This window comes from Gracilinanus agilis, chromosome 2 (assembly GCF_016433145.1).
Source record: "Gracilinanus agilis isolate LMUSP501 chromosome 2, AgileGrace, whole genome shotgun sequence".
In the NCBI taxonomy this organism is placed as follows: domain Eukaryota; kingdom Metazoa; phylum Chordata; class Mammalia; order Didelphimorphia; family Didelphidae; genus Gracilinanus; species Gracilinanus agilis.
The window spans coordinates 316,801,840-316,821,212 of NC_058131.1; the positions used below are offsets into that span (position 1 = coordinate 316,801,840).

Genomic DNA, 19,373 nt, shown 5'->3' on the forward strand with positions numbered 1-19,373 from the left:
TTGAACCAAAGACTTTCCATCTCTAGGCCTGGCTCTCAATCCACTGAGCCTCCTAGCTGCCTCATTTTATAGTGTTTTCTAGATCTTTATGGAAGAATTGTGGGTGAGGGTTCAGCTTCCAGACATCTTCCTGTTGCTCCACCATCTTGGCTCTGCTTTCTCCATACAAGCTTTTTATAGACTAATTTTTGCTTCCATTGTTTTTCTTCTATTTTATGAAGTGATATTGATTAGCATCTTCTGCCATATTTCTCTAAAGTTTAGTCATCTAAGCCAATGTTGTCTTTGCCTACCTTGTCTCTCCAGTTACTAAGGAAATTACTGCTGGCTAAGGTGGTTTCACAGTTATTTTGGCCTCTCTGTTGTGGCGATTTTTAATCCATGAGACTTTTGCATGAAGTGATCCTGGTTACTATCACTCTCTTTACCCTTTTCCATTCCCCATTTTTTTATGGTAGTCACTTGTGTAAGTCAGGATGAAACTGTTACAGATACCCCCTTTTCACCATTATCCTTTATTCTAATTGGATATTGATTTTGACCTTTGCCCTAACTAGTAAATGATCTACCTATGTACACTCCCATGCACACACACACACACACACACACACACACACACACACACACACATAGAACTATTTGTGATGGTAACTATTAGATCAGTAACTAGTTGTTTTCTGTCTGTTAAGACAGAGTCAATTTCTTTTCTGTGTGTGATATTATTCAATATTTACCATGGCTAGCACCTTCTGACTCTCTTCTGGCAGAAGATATTTATTATATATAAATTTGAAGCTTTAATGTCATCTATAAGCCTTTAGCCTCTTGGTTCTAAAACTTAAGCCATATTTTCTTTTAAAATATTAATTTATGTTGTGTTTTATTGATGCTTTTTGTTTTTATCACCAACACATTTTAATTATATATCATCTCCAATAAAGATCTCCCTTGTGAAAAGGAAAAAAATGTATTTGTCATACTTTCCAATATACTTTTCATCCTATGGCTTGTGTTCAGTCAGTCAGCCAATAAGCATCTATTAAGTGCTTACTGTGTGCCGGGAACTGGACTAAGATTTGAGAATACAAAAAGAATGTGAAAGGGAATTTTTATTCCCTTTGTCTATTTTAATCAACCAAGAACTTAAAGTACCCCTGCTTAACACTTAATTAGGTACAAAGAAACAAAGATACTTGAAAAGGTATAAAGGTGTAAAGAAAGTTCACACCCCCAAAGACCACAAGCACTGGCCTCTAGACAGTGCCAGGCAAATTGGGAGACTGTGATTGATTCCTGTGAAGTGGGAGTGAGACAGGAAGTGACATGGAGAAATTGCTTATAAAAAGCCAGCCCAAGTCCTCCAGAGGAGGCATTTTAAGAGAAATTTGGCTGAAGAGGAGGCTTTTTCTGTAATTCATTCTGCTGCCTTGGTGGCTCTTGCTGAGGGAGGACTTCTGCTTTGGTGTCTCTGCATTAGAGATTGATTCTGTCCTGGTAAGACTCTTGCTGAAAGAGACTACCATGACTCCTTGTTGGAGATCTGGACTGAGGGAGCCTTTGTTGGAGTTGAGCTGGATTTCTTCAGATGGGCAATTATAGGGTATTTTTAGCTAGGCAATATTTTCTATCTCCTTCCTACATTTTCCTCTTTACTATTTCTACCTTGCTTTAAATAAAGCTACCAAACAGTCTATTGACTAATAGTCTAACTTTGATTTTTATAAATGGCACCACAACAACAATTTTTTAACTCATAAATTTAATGAAACCATTTTTAACCCTTAAAAGAGGTAAAAAGACAGTGCATGTTCTCAAGAAGCTCATAATCTAATGGAGGAGACAACAAGTAAACAGGTATGGACAAACAATCTAAAGACAAAATAAATAGCAAATAAATAGAAAGGCATTGTTTTTTTCTAATTTATTTATATATTATTTATTTGTATATTCTTAACATTCTTTTTTGAATTTAGAGTTTCTACATTCTTTAGCCCTTCCCTGCTGCACCCATTGAGAAGGCAAACAATATGATACTCATTATACATATGAAGTCATGCAATATATGTAAGCTATGTTGCCACAAAGTAGCAAGAAAAACAAAGGTGAGGGAAAGCATATTTCAGTCTACACTCAGAATTCATAGCTTTTCTCTCTGAAGGTAGGTGGCATTTTTTTTATCCTGAGTCCTTTGGAATTGTTTTGTATCATTGTATCAATCAGAGTAGCTAAGTCTTTCACAATTGATAATTATTAGCGATGTTATTGCTATTATGTACAATGTTCTCCTAGTTCTGCTAACTTCACCTTGTATTAGTTCATATAATCTTCGCAGGTTTCTCTGAAAGGAAGGCACTGAAATTAAGAGGGTATGGGGAAGACTTCCTGTAGAAGATGGGATTTTAGTTGAGGCTTAGAGGAGGCTTGAAGATAGAGATAAGAAGAAGGAGCATTAGAGGCATGAAGGACAGCCAGAGAAAATGCCTGCAACTGAGAGTTAGTCTTGTTTGTGGAATGCCAAGCAAGGCAGTGTCACTGCAACAGAGGACATGACAGAGAGTAAAATATAAGACTAGAAAGGTGGTTACAGGTGTGGGGAGGGAGTAGTGCTGTTTATAAAGGGCTTTGAATGTCAAGAAGGGAGGGGAGGGTTATATTTGCTCCTGGAAGTGACTGGGAGCCCCTGGAGTTTAATTGAGTAGGGAGTATGGTAGCGTTATCAGACCTGCACTTTAGGAGAATCAGGCAGATCCACCAACTGATTGTGATGATAATCTAGATGTGAAATGTTGAGGGCTTGTACTAGAGTGGTGGCAATCTCTGAGGAGAGAAGGGAGCATATTCAAGAGATATAGCAAAGTAAAATCAACAGGTTTTGGCAACAGATTGAAAACGGGAGTGAGAGATCTGAGGAGTCGAGGATGACTCGTAGGTTAAAAGCCTGAGGACTGGGAGTGTTATTACTTTCTATAGTAATAGGGAAGTTTGGAAGAGAGGAAAGTTTGGAGGAGAGATAATGACTTCCCTTTGGGACATGTTGAGTTTAAGTTCTACTGGACATCCAGTTTGAGATATCTGAAGGACAGTTGGAGATATGATACTGGAGGTCAATAGATAAATAAGGGCAAAATAAATAGATTTAAGAATCATCAACAAAGAGCTGATAACTCCCTGGAAGTTGATGAGGTCACCACATGAAACAGTATAAAGAGAGAAGAGAAAAGGTCCTAGAATAGAGCCTTGTGGTATAATCAAGGGTTAGAGGGCATGATCTGATTGAAAATCCAGCAATTGACTGTTGCCATTAGGTAACAAAATATAAGCTCATTGCTTTGGAGAATTTTGCCAAGTTTTTTATAAAATTTCTTTATTTCTTCATCCTCTGCAACTAATGTTGACACAGAAACTGCAATTGTCTTCTTGGGATTTGCTTATGTTTTTTTATGAGCCCTTCAAGTTGAGATGGTCAAGAGTCCCATGAAATGATCTTTCTTGATGCCTTTGGGTATATGATGAAACCAACACCACCAAGTCCTTTGTTTCTCCAAGTTACATATTACACTTAGCTGCAACTTTCTTCTATTCTCTGGCTTCATTTACCATGACAATGCCAATACTGATGTGGCTCAGTTCTTCCATCAATACATCAATTTATTGACCATTGGACAAGGATCTCACATTTAAATGATCTATAAAAAAGCCAATACTTGCAGATAATGTTAAAAAACTTTGCTCTATTTTCTGACTACCCACTCTTACTGAGGAAAGTAGAAAGGGGCCACACGAGAACACTGAAATTTTTTTGTTTCATGGCTTGTTATGAAACATAAGACTGAGCCTGTCTCCATGTCTCTATTATACCTTTTCAGTACAGTAGAACCTATTTGAGCTTACGATCCTTTGACATAGCCTTCGATAGTTCAGCATCACCTTCATTCTACCACAAAAGATCAGAATAGGACTTTGTGGAGGAATCATAATACAATAATATGCTATAATAACACCATGACTTATAATTATAGTATACATTATTATATTAAAGTTAGAGGTCATCCAAAGGGTAATGGAGAGGCATGTGGTGGGCATGAGTTGACTGCCACAAACATGCAGAAATAGTATAAAATCTAAAATATATAACATGAAAAGGGATCAGTCAGGTAATGTAGCAAGAGTGTGGGATGTCATTCACACAGTGCCAAGAGATCTGAAAGAAGAATTCATCTACCCACCCACCCCTACTGTTGAATGGGCCCTCACATAGATTTATGGGATGATGTGAATAAGAGTTGCACAGGATGGCACTCAATATGGCCCAATAGAAAGAACTTGAAGGACCTGATTTGGAATCCTTATCCTGTCCTTTGTGTATGACTTGGACAAATCAATTATTCTCTGATTCTGTTTCTTCATCTGAAAATTAAGGGATTAAACTTGATGATTTCTAAGGTCTCCCCTAACTCTCTCTGTCTCTCTGTCTCTGTCTCTGTCTCTGTGTCTCTGTCTCTGTCTCTGTCTCTGTCTCTCTCTCTCTCTCTCTCTCTCTCTCTCTCTCTCTCTCTCTCTCTCTCTCATCTCTGATCCTCTGAGGTGAGGATCGAGAGCTTTATACATTATTGGGAGGAATATTCATATCAAGCAATCAGATCTGTCACAACAGAATCTAATGCACTATTTTAATCTGAGTTGCAGGGCAGCATGCTTTCAATCCATTAGCTCATTTGATCCTCACAACTCCCCTGTAAAGTGAGGACTATGGGTTTTGTTACCTCCTCTTTACAGAGGAAACTGAGGTTGAGAAAGGTTGACTTGTCCATGATCTCACAGCATGTAAATGGCAGAGGTGGCATTTGAACCCAGTTCTCCTGTGAATTCAAGTTCAGTGGACTTCTCACTAATTCCATGCTCACACCTCTGGGGCTCAGTTTCTTTATCTGTAAAATGGTAACAACAATCCACCTCGTTTCATTTGCTTCACAAGGCAATTGTGAGGAAAATGCTTTTTTTTTATACAAAACAGGGTTATAGTTAAGAGAAGTACTTGTTGTTATGGGGATTCCTGAACTTGACAAGGCCTAAGTTTCTCAAGGAAGAGATTAGTCACCCTCATTTCCAGGAATGGGGTCATGATTGAGCCCACTCTGGGAAAGGGGAGGTTCATAGGGAATCATAGAATTTATAGCTGGAAGAGAGAGCTTAAAGTATCATTTAGTCCAGGGGTAGGTAGGTGACTCAATGGAGAGACACCCAGGCTTGGAGACACAGAGTCCTGGGTTCAAATCTAGCCTGACATTCCTTAGCTGTGTGACAAGTCACTTAACCCTAGTTGCTTAACCCTTACTCCTCTTCTGCCTTGAAACTGATAGTATCAATTCTAAGATAGAAAGTAAGTAGCTTACATCTATATATGATGTGTCAAAAGTCTTAGTTTTAAGCTGTTTAATTACACAGCCTTTTGGGACAACCTGTATGGCTGCCTGAAAATATGAGCTTTATGTTCCCATTTCATCTTCACCACAAACCTGAAAGCTGGCATACTAGTTCTATTGTCCACATTTTAAATATGGGGAAGCAGAGGCTCAGAGATGTAAAGTTGACCTACTCACTATAACACTCTCAATAAATGATAGCTTTATCTATATATTTATCTAAGCCAAATCTCCCAGTTTAGAACTGGGTCATCTTTTTTTTTTTTTTAAACCCTTGCCTTCTGTCTTAGAATCAATGCTGTGTATTGGTTTCAAGGGAAAAGAGCAGTAAGGGCTAGGCAATGGGGGTTAAGTGACTTTCCCAGGGCCACACAGCTAGGAAGTGTCTGAGGCCAGATTTGAACCCAGGACCTCCCATCTCTAGGCCTGGCTTTCAATCTACCGAGCCAGCTGTCCTTGAACTGAGAGTCTTTAGAGATGGTCTACTATAGTCACCTCATTTTCAAAGAGGAAAAAACTGAGGTGTAGGGAGTTTAAACAACTTACCCAAGGTCACAAAGGGGGCAGCAAAGTTAGAATTCAAACCCAGGTCCTTTGACTTTGAATTTAGTGTTCTTGATGCAACAATGTCCCCTGTAATGCAGGGTTTTTGCATTGCAATATTAGCTTAGGCAAACCTATCACTTGCCCTGAATGGAATGTTGATGATGGCATGCACCATGGGCCAGGTACCAGCTGGCAGTTGGGCTTAGACTATAAAAGCTCCTGGAAACCCAAGCCTGGGTTCTGTTTTCCCCTGACTTCATCCTGATCACTCAACTACCCCCTTCCCCTAGGGCCCTGGGTTGAAGGGTGGTGAAGGGTGGTGGATCGTGGGTAGGACTTAGCCTAGATATTAGGACCTTCTTTAAGAGCAACACAACAATATCTATTTTTGTTATCAACTAAATTAGCCAAAAGATCTGATCAATCTTTTGACCAGAGACAGCTTAACTCTGGTTGAGGGCAGCCAGTCCTCAGCCTGCCAAGTCCTCCTTAGGACCTTTGCCAGCACCACCCAGCGAGACCATAGCAACAGCTTAGTAACACCAAGCCCCCTTACCTTGTCTATTCCTTCCCCAGTTTTCAATAAATCCCTCAGCCTTTAACCAGAGAATTTTGTGGTTATTTCTTTACCACCAAAGCTAAGGAGGATAGGGAAGAAGAGAGAATTCTGAGCATTTGAGGTTCAATCCACCCCATTGCTGGGGCAGGAAGTTCAAGAACCCAGGGTTTGGATTCGAACCTGAACCAAGTTCATTCCCAGCTGAATTTGCTCATCTTTCATAACATCTAACTCCAACCTCCTGCTAGACTTGTTACCAGCTCAAGGCCCCCTAGTGACTATTCACTCTCCTATAATACCCCTGACATTGGCCCTACTCTGGTAGAGGCCCTCATCACATTATTGACTCAATTTATGCTTCTGAAAGGTAACAGCCCGTGAGTTTGAGCAGGTCCTATTAACAGTAGCTCTTTCCACTCCAGGAGGCTACTTCCTATGCAGCCGCTCTCATCATCCCCATTGCACAGATGAGGTCTATGCACATACACCTGTTCTTCATCTAATTGTGCACATCCCAGGTGTTTATGGCACTTAAGCTAATGGTGCTCAGGTGTGCATGTGTCCCCAGGTAGCCAGCTGCCTGGCTATTTGTTTTTATGAGGCTTGATACAGAGTTTGTGAGACTCCAGGCCTCTACGAAATTCAGTAACCCGGCTGGCAGCTTTCTCATCTGCTCATGAGCACCAGTCATCATCTCCACAGGCCGCCTCCCCCTACACCCCACTTCTCACAGCATTTGTAACAAAATCCCAGATTCCCAGATTTGGAAGGAACCCAAGAGATCATCTAGTGACCGAGCCATAGGAAACTGCAAAATCCTGTCTATGGTCACTGCAGTCTGCACTGAATGGCCTCAAGTGACAGGGTACTTGTTATCTCTCCAAGTAGCCCAATTCTGATCCTACACATCCCTTCCTATTAGTGTAACAAAGATTGCCCTGCATGTGGAGCACAGGGGTGTTCCTCAGAGAGAGGAAGAATAGATATCTCTCATCTCTTCTGCCCTGTCTTGTCCAAGAGAGGCTTTATTTCCTGCTGGGAAGGGAAGCATGGATGGAGGCCAAAAGCTTGGCCACTTGGCTCTCCCCAGAGAGGGGCAGCAGTACTAGGCTAGAATTAAATCTATCATCTGCTTCCTTAAATATTATTAGTCTAGGGCCATAATGGTGAACCTGTGGTACATGCGCCAAAGATGGAGCACAAAGACCTCTCTGTGGGCACGTGGGCCATTCCCAGCAGAGTTAGTTACTAGAAAGGCCCTAGTGGAGCTGCTCCCTTTCCCCTCCCTCCCTGTCCCTCTGCGCTTACTCCCTCCCCTGAGCAGAACACTCAGGCCACTTCCCTCCCTTTCACCCTCTCCTGTCTGGGGTAAGGCAGTGGAGGTGGAGGTTTAGGGGAGGTCACTCAGTCTCTGGAGGGGCAGGCAGGACACTGCAGGCAGTGTTGGGAGGGTGGAGAAAAGCATGTGGTCTTTAAAAGGGTTGCCATCACTGGTCTAGGGAGTATGTTTTTCAGGTTCAAGCTAACCTCTGATTGCTGTTTTATAAATGGGAGGAAATAAGGACTCCAAGCTTTATATCCGCAACTTGTATCCCTTCCTACTGAATCCCAGCTTGACAACGAACATCCTTCTTGTTGTACAGTCTTTTTTCAAGCAAGTCCGACTCTTCATTACCCTTTTTGGGTTTTTCTTGTCAGAGATACTGGAGTGCTTTGCTATTCTTCTCCAATTCATTTTACAGATGAGAAAACTAAGGCAAACAGGGGTATGTAACTAACCCAGGACTGAATAGCTAGTAAGTGTCTAAGGCCAGATTTGAAATCAGGAGGATAAGTCCTCCTGACTACAGGCTGAGCATTCTACCCGCTGAGCATTCTACCCACTGAGCCACCCAATGAGCACAGACAGCAGAGTGGCAAAAAGCAAAATTTACCTAAATTATAGCTAAACAGTAATCATGTAAAGTATACATAGAAGAATATACACCAGACATGACAGAGTGAAGGACTCTTCTAGTTTCAAGAGAGAAGATGGAAGCAAAATCAATCCTACCTTAGTTTGATGAGAGGAGAATAAGACTGGGGAAAAGTTCACGTGAGAGGAACTGGCAGGCTCTACCATGTCTCCATTCCCAGACTGCCATATTAGAGACTTTAGCAAACTTCCTCTTGGGTGAGATCAAAGACTTTTTCTCTTATAATTAGATAATTAGAATTATCTAATTCCCTAGCTATACATTTTCTGATTTCTGTTTACCGAGTGATGGAATGGACAGAGTGCTAGTCAGGAAGATTTAAGTTCAAACCTAGTCTCAGGTGCTTAACTAGCTCTGACTGATCCTAGCCAAGTCATTTAACCCTGTTTGCCTCGGTTTCCTCATCTATAAAATGAGCTGGAGGAGGAAATGATGAACCACTCCAATATCTCTGCCAAGCAAACTCCAAAAAGAATTGGACGTGGCTGAAATGATTGAACAACAAATTGAAATTGATAATTGGAGTTTCTTTCCTAATTGCTATGTGTATGTTCATTCTGAAGCTGGTATTTAGTGGGAAGGGAGACAGTTCCTATATATAAAGCTTGAGATCCTACTATCCCTAAATAATGAATAGCAATCTTAAATTAGGCTCTACCTGAAAAACATATCCCCTGGGCCAGTGATGGTGAACCTTTTAGAGGCTGAGTTCCCAAACTGCAACCCCCATGCCACATGAGCCCCTGCATTATCCCCCAACAGAGGAAGGAGAAAGCACTTCCAAAGGACTGCTGGGCAGAGGGTCAGGTGAAGTGAGAAATGTCCTCAGGAATGTGTGAAGAGGAGGAAGGGAGAAGCCCCCTCAGAAACACATGCCATAGGTTCACCAACATGGCCCTAGTGCTAGACTAACATTTAAGGGAGCAAATATACAAGTTTCTGGCTCCACTCGAGTTGCTTGTGCTCCTGGCAGAAATTAAAGTCTCCCTTGGAAAAGGGCAATGGAAGATGAGGCTAGAGATGTCTATTCCATCTCCCTTTAAGCTACTCAGTGATACCCCTATGCTGCATGTCAGGAAGAGCCCTCACAACTTCAGAAAGGCTTTTCTTACATCAAGTTGGGATCTGCATCACCACAATTTCCACCTGTGTTTCCTTGATCTTCCCTCTAGGACCAAACAGAGTAAGGTGAAGCCTTCCTGTACAATTAGTTGGTTCAGTAGCCAAATCAGTGGGCCTGGGGAAGATCTGAGTTCAAATCCAGCCACAGATACCTTCTAGTCATGTGATCCTGGACAATTGACTTAACCTGTTTGCCTCAGTTTTCTCAACAACCATGTCTACTTTGTGCTCTTCTACCAGTTAAATATAGCTGTTTCCCTCAAGAAAATTCTCATGGGATTTGGTCTCCTGTGTATCTCTCCTATGTCCTCTTCTCTAGCCTAGTGACCCAACGACCCTCTCAAATTATTACATCTCAACTTGAGCACAATATTTTGAATCTGGGAGGGCCAAGGCAGAGGACAATGGGCTTGCACTTCCCTTATTCTGGATATTGCTTCTAATTGATGTAATGCAATCCAAGTTATTGACCCTTTTGGTGGTCACGCCATACTGCTGGTTCCAGTTGTATTTACATTCCCCTCACTATTCCCAGAGCTTTTCTCATTATTTGAAAAAGTGGATTTAGCTCTTCCTCTCCCAACTCCTAACATGAGTTTTACTATTGAATTTTTAAGCCATTTTTTAAGAATTAAGAATTTTTAAGACTTTATATGGAGCCTGTTGGAATTTCATATTGTTAGGTTCAGCCTATTGTTCCGATTGTTGAGAACTTTTTGTAATCCACTGTAATCCAACACATCATTGGCTACCTTATCCTGTGGTAGCCAATGATGTGTTGAATAACAGTGGATACATGGGCTATCTTCCTTATTGTGAAGGCCATGTAGTACAGCTAAGTGAACTAGGGAGATTTTGAGGGTTGGAGGGTAATCTGGTCCCAGACCAGGGACACTTCCATCTGTGAGGGTGAATAGGATCAAATCGAGAACATGGCATGACAGTTTGAGCCCCAGGATGTGTAACAGTCAAATTGGGATTAGAGGATGGAAGGAACAATCAACCAGAAGTTCACATATTTCCTGGAGAGGATGCCATGGATTTTAGAGTTTAGAGGGAATGGGGGGGAGCACCATTGGCAGAGAATAGGAATTTTTTAAAAAGCAACCTTCTCTTTGAGTAGTGCCACCTGATAAGTAGAATCCAGGTTGTGGGAAAACATTACAAACATTTTGATTACACTTATATATCCCTGAATGATAGAATGAAAGATTCTTGCTGGAAGGAAGTGTTTTTTTTTTGTTGTTGTTGTTTTATCTTCATGCCCAGGATCTAGCATCAGTGCCTGGCAAAAAGTAGGCACTTAATATTCGATTGTTTGATTGAACAGTAAGTATGACAAACTGGTATATCTCCTATGTTTTTCCACAGACCATTTTTTAAAATGTTGCCAGTGATATCATCCTTTAAAGCTTCATTGTGGAAATGGAGGAGGCCCTGAGTTTTCAAAGATTCTACATAGCTTTGCCCAAGTTGAAAAAACTCCAAGTATGGGTGTGGCAAGAATACACACACACATACACACACATGTGTTATGTACATATTCTATGGCAATAGATCTCTCCCTATACACATACACACATTTATCTGTTCCTTTCTCCCTTCTTCCCTCCTTTCCTTTATTTTTGGTTGCACATTCTACCTTCGTGTGTGTGTGTGTGTCTGTCTGTCTGTGTCAAAAGAGCTCCTCTTCCCCAGCCAACTTTTTTCCTTTAGCGGCAGCAAGGCATGAAGCTCTGTTTCTAAAGTACAAAGGAAGGTGGTTGGAACGGGGGTACCTAAGCTGACAAATTCACTGATTGTTCTTATATGAAAGATCTCAGCATAGGAATTGGTTTATTTACAAAGATAAGGAAAGGCTGGCCCGTGAACTAATTGAATCATGCAAAAACCAATTAAGCTATTGTAGAGATTGTTACAGGCAGGTCACAAGCCCACATTAGGAAAACAGTTCTGAGAATAATCTAGTTTATAAAGTTTGCTCTCACAGAATAACTGCTTAGAGATTAATGGTAACTGTGGTTCTTGAACTGGCTTTGCCTAGATACACTAACTAAAATAGCCAAACAGTTATATTTATCATAGACAATTTACTGCAACTGATTAACATTAATCTGATTTCCTGTGAGTCAATTTCCTTGAGATATAGTAACTAGGCCAATTACCTGTTATTGACCTTCTTGTATTATAAAGATTTAGAAGTCAGCTACAGATACGTACATATGAGTTCTAAACATTTTAAAAGAAATATAATTTAAAACCTAATTAGTTTTTAGTTGATTTTATATTTCATAAGATTTAATAAAGTTAGCTTAAGAGAAAATATGTGGGGCTCTCTTGGTGGTGGATTGTTTTTGTTTTTTTTTTTTTTAATGACAAGAAATACTTGCCTTTTGGGGATTTTAATGCCTGAAACCACCTGCTTTTAAATAGTCTATCATCATAGACTAACTACATTGAAGGGACAAAGCTGACAAGACCACGGTTAAATCTTTAATACTAATGGCAAGCTCATGTAATGGAAAGCTCATAGGCCCAGAAGTCAGGAAACCCAGCACCACTTTTTGACTCTATCAATAATAATAATATGTCACCAAACCTTTCTCTGACTCAGTTTCTTCATTTGCACAGTGAGGTGATTAGACCAGATAATTGTAAGCTCTACTAGTCCATGATATTCTGTATATCCATATATATTTTTTTTATAACCTCCATTAAAATATAAGCTCTTTTTGAGGAGGGATCACCTCATCATTGTACACCCAGCACCTGAAGCAGCATCCCTCACACAGTAGGCCTTTAATAAGGACTGAGGATAATCTAAGCATAAGTGGAAAGGGATAACAGCAAGGTTATTATTTCTCAATTATTATTTCAAAGATTCTTTGGGGCAGGAGTATGCCACTTACCCTTTGTACTTAAAAAAGAAATATGATCTTCATTAAGATAACTTCTTCATATTTTGCAGTTGACACTGATTTTAGTTGATGGTTTTGAATGCAAGAAATTATAGGAACATTTGGTCATGAAAGCAAAAAGTTTATTCATGTTTGAAACTACATATAACTACCACAAGGAAGACTTTTTCAATCCAGGGTGTAATCCAGTTAGAAAGTAACACGAAACGTTTTTTAATACATTAGAATCACTGCCACAAATTATTTCCATGACTCAATCAGGTTCAGAATCGCATACAATACAAAAGAGAAAAAGGATAGGGGGCCCCGTTACACAGGGTGAAATATACAGTACTGAATACTGAAATCTGTATGCATCACAATTTTTTTTTTTTGCGTGGATTAGTAACAAGATGAAGAACATTCAAAATGTTTCTCAATATTTACAACAGTTTCACTGATTCCATGTTAAATTAAGACCCAATGTTTCCACTTTAGGTTTTTGTTTCTGTTTTTTAAGTTGCAAATGCAACCCCAATTTTGTTTTGTGTGGAGGGTGTGTGTGTATATGTGTATATGTGTGTGTGTGTGTGTGTGTGTGCGTGTGTGTGTGTGTGTGTGTGTTAAAAGATTACAATGTACATTACATTTCATGAAGGGAAACAAAGAGTTAATTACAAGATGCAAAAAGATAAGAAAGACAAACTACAGCGTGAGTATTGTTCAGAGGTAGTAAGTGAGCACTCTAAGCTACAGAACATGTTGAAATTCTATTGGTTTGTATGAGTTCGCATGAGGTAATAAAGCTGTGTTTTGATTGGTGAGATGTATAAATACTCTTTTGCTACACTATATACAACACTCCATATAACGGTGCCTTTTTGTTGCCAAGAGGAAGTAGCAAATCTTGACAAGTCAGTGTGCAGCGCCCGGCTCATACTGTAAAACCCCCAGATCTCAGCTTTCACAAAACTAAGCAGCAACCTCTTAGAACAATCTACATCCATGATTAAATTACAGAGTAGACTCTGGGCACTGATGCTTTCAGAGAGAGAAAAGATGCTACCAGTCTCTGATCAAATTATAAAGGAAGAGATCACAACAAAAATGTGACAAGGAAAAATTCTGAAACACGACCATCGTTTACTGCAATAACCGAACAGTCTCTTTATTCCAGCTTTCTAAGAGATATGAAAAGATGAAATATGGTGGAACTCTGTGATTCAGTTCGGTTTTCTGATGGGAATATGTCCGAAGGTAAATTTCAGTGAGGTGTATGTATTTCTGTGTCTGCTCCCACTATTGAGGTTAAACTTATATTGAATTTTTACCCTTAAGGTCAAGTAATTGGCAACTGTGAAACCATTCATGTGAAAACAATTGACAATAAATTAGAATAAAATAGCTACAGGGCTGTCAGCAATGCTAAGTCTTGGCCTAATTGGATAAAGTGCTTTTTAATATTGTGTATTTTTAAGTATAAATACAAATGATTATGAATCTTTAAAAAACATGTTCTCCAAGTTTTCTAATAAGTAAAAGTTTTACAGTAAAGCTGAAGATGGTGGGCTATCAAAAAAAAAAAAACAAAACAAACCAAAACAACTCTTTCCTTTTCCTCCTATTGCTCTGAATGCATTATCAAAGCATTATCAGCTCAGGGAAAAAGTGTTGCTAGGAGATTAGTTAGAGGTATCAGAGTGCACACTTCCTGGGCCTTCAGTAGGGGAAGTCACAGAAGATGGAGTTGTTGCGTCTTGCCAGCCTCCATTAGCCTGGAACGGAAACAAAGGTTCAGCATATACACCTTCACATATGAATTTTGTCCCGGTCACTCTCCACCCCCTTGCCAAGTTTGAAGCTTCTAAACCACAGGATTATACATCTAGAACTTAGAGATAACCTACCAAGGTTTGGCAGTATGTTTGAGTGGGAAGTCACGGAGGCTTAGAGTATAGAGATCTGGGTTCAGATACTGGGTGGGACCAGAAGCAAATTCACTGAACCGCTCCTATTTCCCCATCTACAGTAGAATGTAAATAATCCTATTAACACTCCTCATACCCCACAGGCTGTTGAGAGGCAAGTTCCTTGTAAAGCACTGCCCACATGCAAGCTGTTATCATCCTGTTGTGTAACACCCTAATTTTATGAATAAGGACTCTGAGGTGGAGATGTTAAGTGGCAAGTCTAAAGTCCTTGTCCTCTTACATTAAGTGATAGGAGTCTTGTAGCTCAGACCCAGCACTCTTCCCAAAGTTGCTGATATCTCCTATCAGTTTCCATAGGAAAAAGGCATTTTCTGAAGCATTTTCTGGCAGGACCTTGTAGAATGTGGAATTAAATTGAAGCTAAATGTACATAAAATATGGCCAATTCACCCAGTGATGACCTGGTGATAAATTGCAGGTTGGAGAAGAAATCGGCCAGACAAGTGTTGGCAGGAATCCATCTACTGCCAATTGTTGGTGGTTGGCTTGCGATACAATAAATCAAGCACTGGAATTAGTCAAAATTTTAGAGACAGTTGATTTGGCAGTGGATAGACCACTGGCCTTGGAGTCAGGCTGACCTGAGTTCAAATCTGGCCTCTGACACTTAATGCTAGCATGAATCTGGGAAAAATCACCTTTTTCTGTCTTAGTTTCCTCATATGTAAGATGAAGATATTAATAGTACCTACCTCACAGGATTGTTGTGAGTACAAAATGAGAGAATACTTGTAAAGCACTTTACAAACCTTTAAGGTACTTATTATTATTTTTGTTGGTGGTGGTACGTGGCTTGGGTTCAAATCTTGCCTTGGCTAACTTACTACCTGGGAGACCTTAAGCACAAGGCATCAAAAGGCCTCTGTAAAATGTGAAGGCAGGTTCAGATGAACTCTAAGGCACCCTCCGGCTCTTGTGGCCAAAAAAGAAAGGGAAAAAAAAAGCACCAGATTTGGAGTTTGAAGATTGAGGTTCATAGCCCAGTTCTTCCACTTGCTATTAGTGACCTTGTATATGTCACTTTTGCCTTCCAAGGCCTCAGTTTCCTCACATAGTAAAATGGGGACAGTTGAACTAGGTTAAATGTGAAGATCATATGAGTTTATGATATGTCAAACACTTTGTAAACTGTAAAGCACCATAAAAATATGAGCTATTAATGAGAGCTGTAGCTTGGACACTTAAACAAAGCTCTGAGCTCTAGGAAGCCTAAACTTCAAGCCTAATTCCCCTTCCTATAGAAAAAGTTCAGCATTCTTTCTGGGCATGTCTGACAGCCACCCGTTATAACCTCTTGTGAATGTAGGCCAGAATTTCCCTCCAAATTGGATCCTCTAGAATAAAAATGCATGAACTATGGAGAAGCACCCACTATTCAGATGTTTTCCAATTATCTGTAAATGTAGCTCCCATTCTGGATGTTACTACATGTCTCCACACGCCGCTGGCCCTTCCTGCATCCAACCTGCATCAGCAATAACAGTGCTCAGAAACAAATTTGCCTTATGTCTTGGCCTATAGAGGCAATTGCTGAAATCAATGTCTGATCAAATTTCTGCTGTGGCAGACAGCTTGTCGCTACATATTTTTATGTCAGTCAAGAAGAGGGAGGTGCTGGGCTTATGAGTTGGGGAACACTGAGTGGAAGTGACGGGGCAGCCCTTTCTAGAGAGACAAGGGTGAGCCAGACGGACTCCAAATGCTCAGGGCACAGACTAGCCTTTGCAACAAATCCTACCCCCAGAACTCAGGTCTGAAATGCACCAAAGGTTAGTAGGAACTATTAAGCTATGGATATGGCTGGCTACCAAAACAAGCTCCTGCTCCAAATTCCAGTTTGCATCTATTAAAAAAAATATCATATTTTGTATAGAAACTCTTTTCCTCCATGGCATGGTTTAGCAAACTTAATGTCAGGTGGGTTTGAATACCAGCTGATCCTTCTTAAAAGTGGCAACTCACTTCTCCAGGTCCCAGGCTCTTTACCTCCAACAGGAGGATAACAATGATTTCACTGGCTCCTTCACAGCACTGTGCTACAGAAATAGGAATGCTAGTATTTCTTCCTTCAGGAATCATTATTCTAAGGAGTTCTCTGACTTTTGAATATCAAACCCTTTCAGGTCTTCCTCATAGAGCACTGCCTTGGCCAATACTGCTCAACAGTGTCATTAGTACAATGTACCCTAAACTCACCAAAATATCACAAAACCTTACTTTTGGGAGGAAGTGACTCTTGAGCTAGTGGATTACCAGTGTCCCATCATTACCATGGACCCAAATCTAACCCTGTTCCCCAGACCTCAGTATCAGAAAAAGTACTTTTTTTCAAGAATCAATTAATCATCTTAAGTAGAAGAAGCTGGTAAAAGATCCTGAATTTGGAGTTGAAAGACTCCTGGTTTCACATCCCAGCTCTTCAATTGATTCTGGGCTTCAGTTCTATTATTCATAAAACAAAGGGTTTGGGCTAGAAGGCCTTTAAGGTCCCTTCTAACTGGAAACCCTCTAGTCCTGTAAAGCACCTTTCCTTTCCCTATAAGAGAGGCATTTGCAAATAACCACATGGAGCTTAAGAGCATAGATAAATAGAAATATAGAAAGGGAAATTCTAAACCTGCTGCAAAACCATCTCACATTGGAACACAAAACAAAACTAGAAATATCCTCCCCTCTCACACTCCCTGTCCCCACCCCCAGAATCACAATGATGCTTTAAATATCTTCAAAGCTCTGCACATCCATTTGGATTATAAAAAATGTTCTTCTCAATATAGGAGGTAAGTTGTTCTTCTCAAGGTCTGAAAATCGACTTAGAAACAGAAAGCCTCTTGTGCAGATACAAGTCTAAAGATATTCCATCTGAAGTAAACATCATTCCTCTTTTATCCAAATTTATAAACAACAAATGTACAATATTTTTACCCAGCTTGGCAGCTGGAGGAGAGGTTGTCAGCGTGCATTCTTTTTTTCAAAATAAATTAATCCTTACTCTGGTGGTTTGAGATTATGCACTGTATTATACAACAGCGCCTTATCAAGCCTCATCAGTGAAGATGGAATTCATGTCTGTAAAATGCTGCAGGCAATCACAGTTTCATATTTTATCATGTTGATAAGGATATCGCAAATTCTCTGAAGCATTTCAAAACGCTTAAATGAAAAAGGAGAAATGCAACTAAAAGGCTTTTTATATGGTTTGTTGTGGGTTATTATGAGTTATTTATAAAGCCCAAAAAGAAAGATTTGACATTTCCAATGTAAAAGATTGGAGTATTTAATGATACGTTTTTTTCCTCTTTCCAATTGAACATCCTCAATCACTTTAAAAATCATTAATATTTACTCTTCTGTCAAGCAGAAGCCCTAAAAAGGGAGAATTTTTCCAACTCTCTCACTGACAATAACAACAACTCATATTTATCTAGTGCTTTGAGGTTGACAAGGTGTTATCCCCAAAACCATCCTATGAGGTAGCTAGTAGAATTATTTTCCCCATTTTATTGATGAAGAAACTGAGTCTCAAAAAGTGATTTCCCTATTGTCACCCAGCTAAGAAGTATCCTAGGTTGTAACATTCTATGTTCTAAGGCTTTGTTCGGCTTTAACATTCTCTGAATTCACAATTCTCCTGCTTTAATCTAAAAATATAGCATGTGCTTTGCTACCTACCTAGAAAAGAGCACAATGAATATAAAAGAATTTATAATATGCTGACCTTCAGTAAAGAACCTATAAATTACAAAATGTCAATGGGAGTTTGGAGTCTAGTAAGCATCTTAACAATATCCAGAGTCTCTTATCTTCTTTGGCCTTGGTTCATCTGAAAAGCCTCCAAATAAGAAAAATCCACAACTTTTTCTTCACTTGTTAAATCCTTCATCATAAGGAAAAGGGATGGGGGTGGGAAGAGGAGGTTCTTTCTCCATTACAAATACTAAATAAGGTGAGCAGAAAACCCAAGGGCCATTTATTAGTCACTATGTTTGTCTGACAATGTGTATGGCTCTTCCAAATAATGCTCCCAAGGGTACTCACATTTAAATTATGTGGACTATACAGTGAATTTCCTCCCAGGCCATCACTGTAGCCTCCCGTCTGATTGATAACATGACGGAGGGTATCCACCTGTGAGATGAAACAGAATTCATCATCCCAAATCTATTAAAAGATCATCACTTACAAAAGGAAACATTTTGAATTATGTGTGCCACAAGGGTTTAGCATCCTCCATGAAAGACAAATTTATCAATCAAAAATGACTGGCAGAATTTCAACAATTCCTTGCATATTTAAACTCACATCTTTGTTTGCTCATGCCAGCAAAACAGATATACCTTCGTGGCAATGCAAATGGCAGGTTCAAATCAATGTGGTCAACACAACCACTTGGGTGTGGCTGAAAGCCTCTTTATGAATATGAGTTTGTGCACAGGATCACACACATAACAGATGTTTTCAATACCATATCGGTCCAAATATAGGCTACATTCTTTTCCCAAATCTGACTAAAACACCTCCCGAGTATAACCTATAACCATGCTAAAATCAGGATACACCAAATAAAAATCAAATTATCAAAGACAAAGGAAACAATACTGGTAAAAAGAAACAAAACACCTTTAATGCTTTTTAAAAGACTCATCTCTCACAGCAAATATATAGTTTAAGGTGAATTTTGTGTGATTATTTTTCAGTGTTTAGCTACAGAATTTTTTTCTTTTCTTTCAAAGAGATGTCCTTTTAGGGATATGTTTTATATTCAGGGGTGGCCTATATTTGAACCAATATGGTAGGTAGTTGTGTTGAGAATGGAAAATACTTTGGCAACTCAGGTTTTTGTGTTCGGACTTTAAAAA

The 19,373-nt window shown here is 39.7% G+C and overlaps 1 protein-coding gene across 3 annotated transcripts in view; it reads right to left on the bottom strand.

Moving 5' to 3' along the window:
- Positions 1 to 13,125: 13,125 nt before the first annotated feature.
- The window catches only part of PBX3 (PBX homeobox 3), a 274,380-nt gene continuing 268,132 nt past the window's right edge, over positions 13,126 to 19,373 (bottom strand). For 2 of the 3 annotated variants that reach the window (XM_044664230.1, XM_044664229.1), the window contains exons 8-9: positions 18,553 to 18,642; positions 13,126 to 14,298 (exon numbers count right to left, since the gene is read on the bottom strand). In XM_044664230.1, coding sequence (XP_044520165.1) covers positions 14,206 to 14,298; positions 18,553 to 18,642 — 183 coding nt within the window. In that variant the 3' untranslated portion in view covers positions 13,126 to 14,205. Of the gene's footprint in view, positions 14,299 to 18,552; positions 18,643 to 19,373 lie in introns of those variants that run through there. The other variant, XM_044664231.1, reaches the window with a different exon arrangement.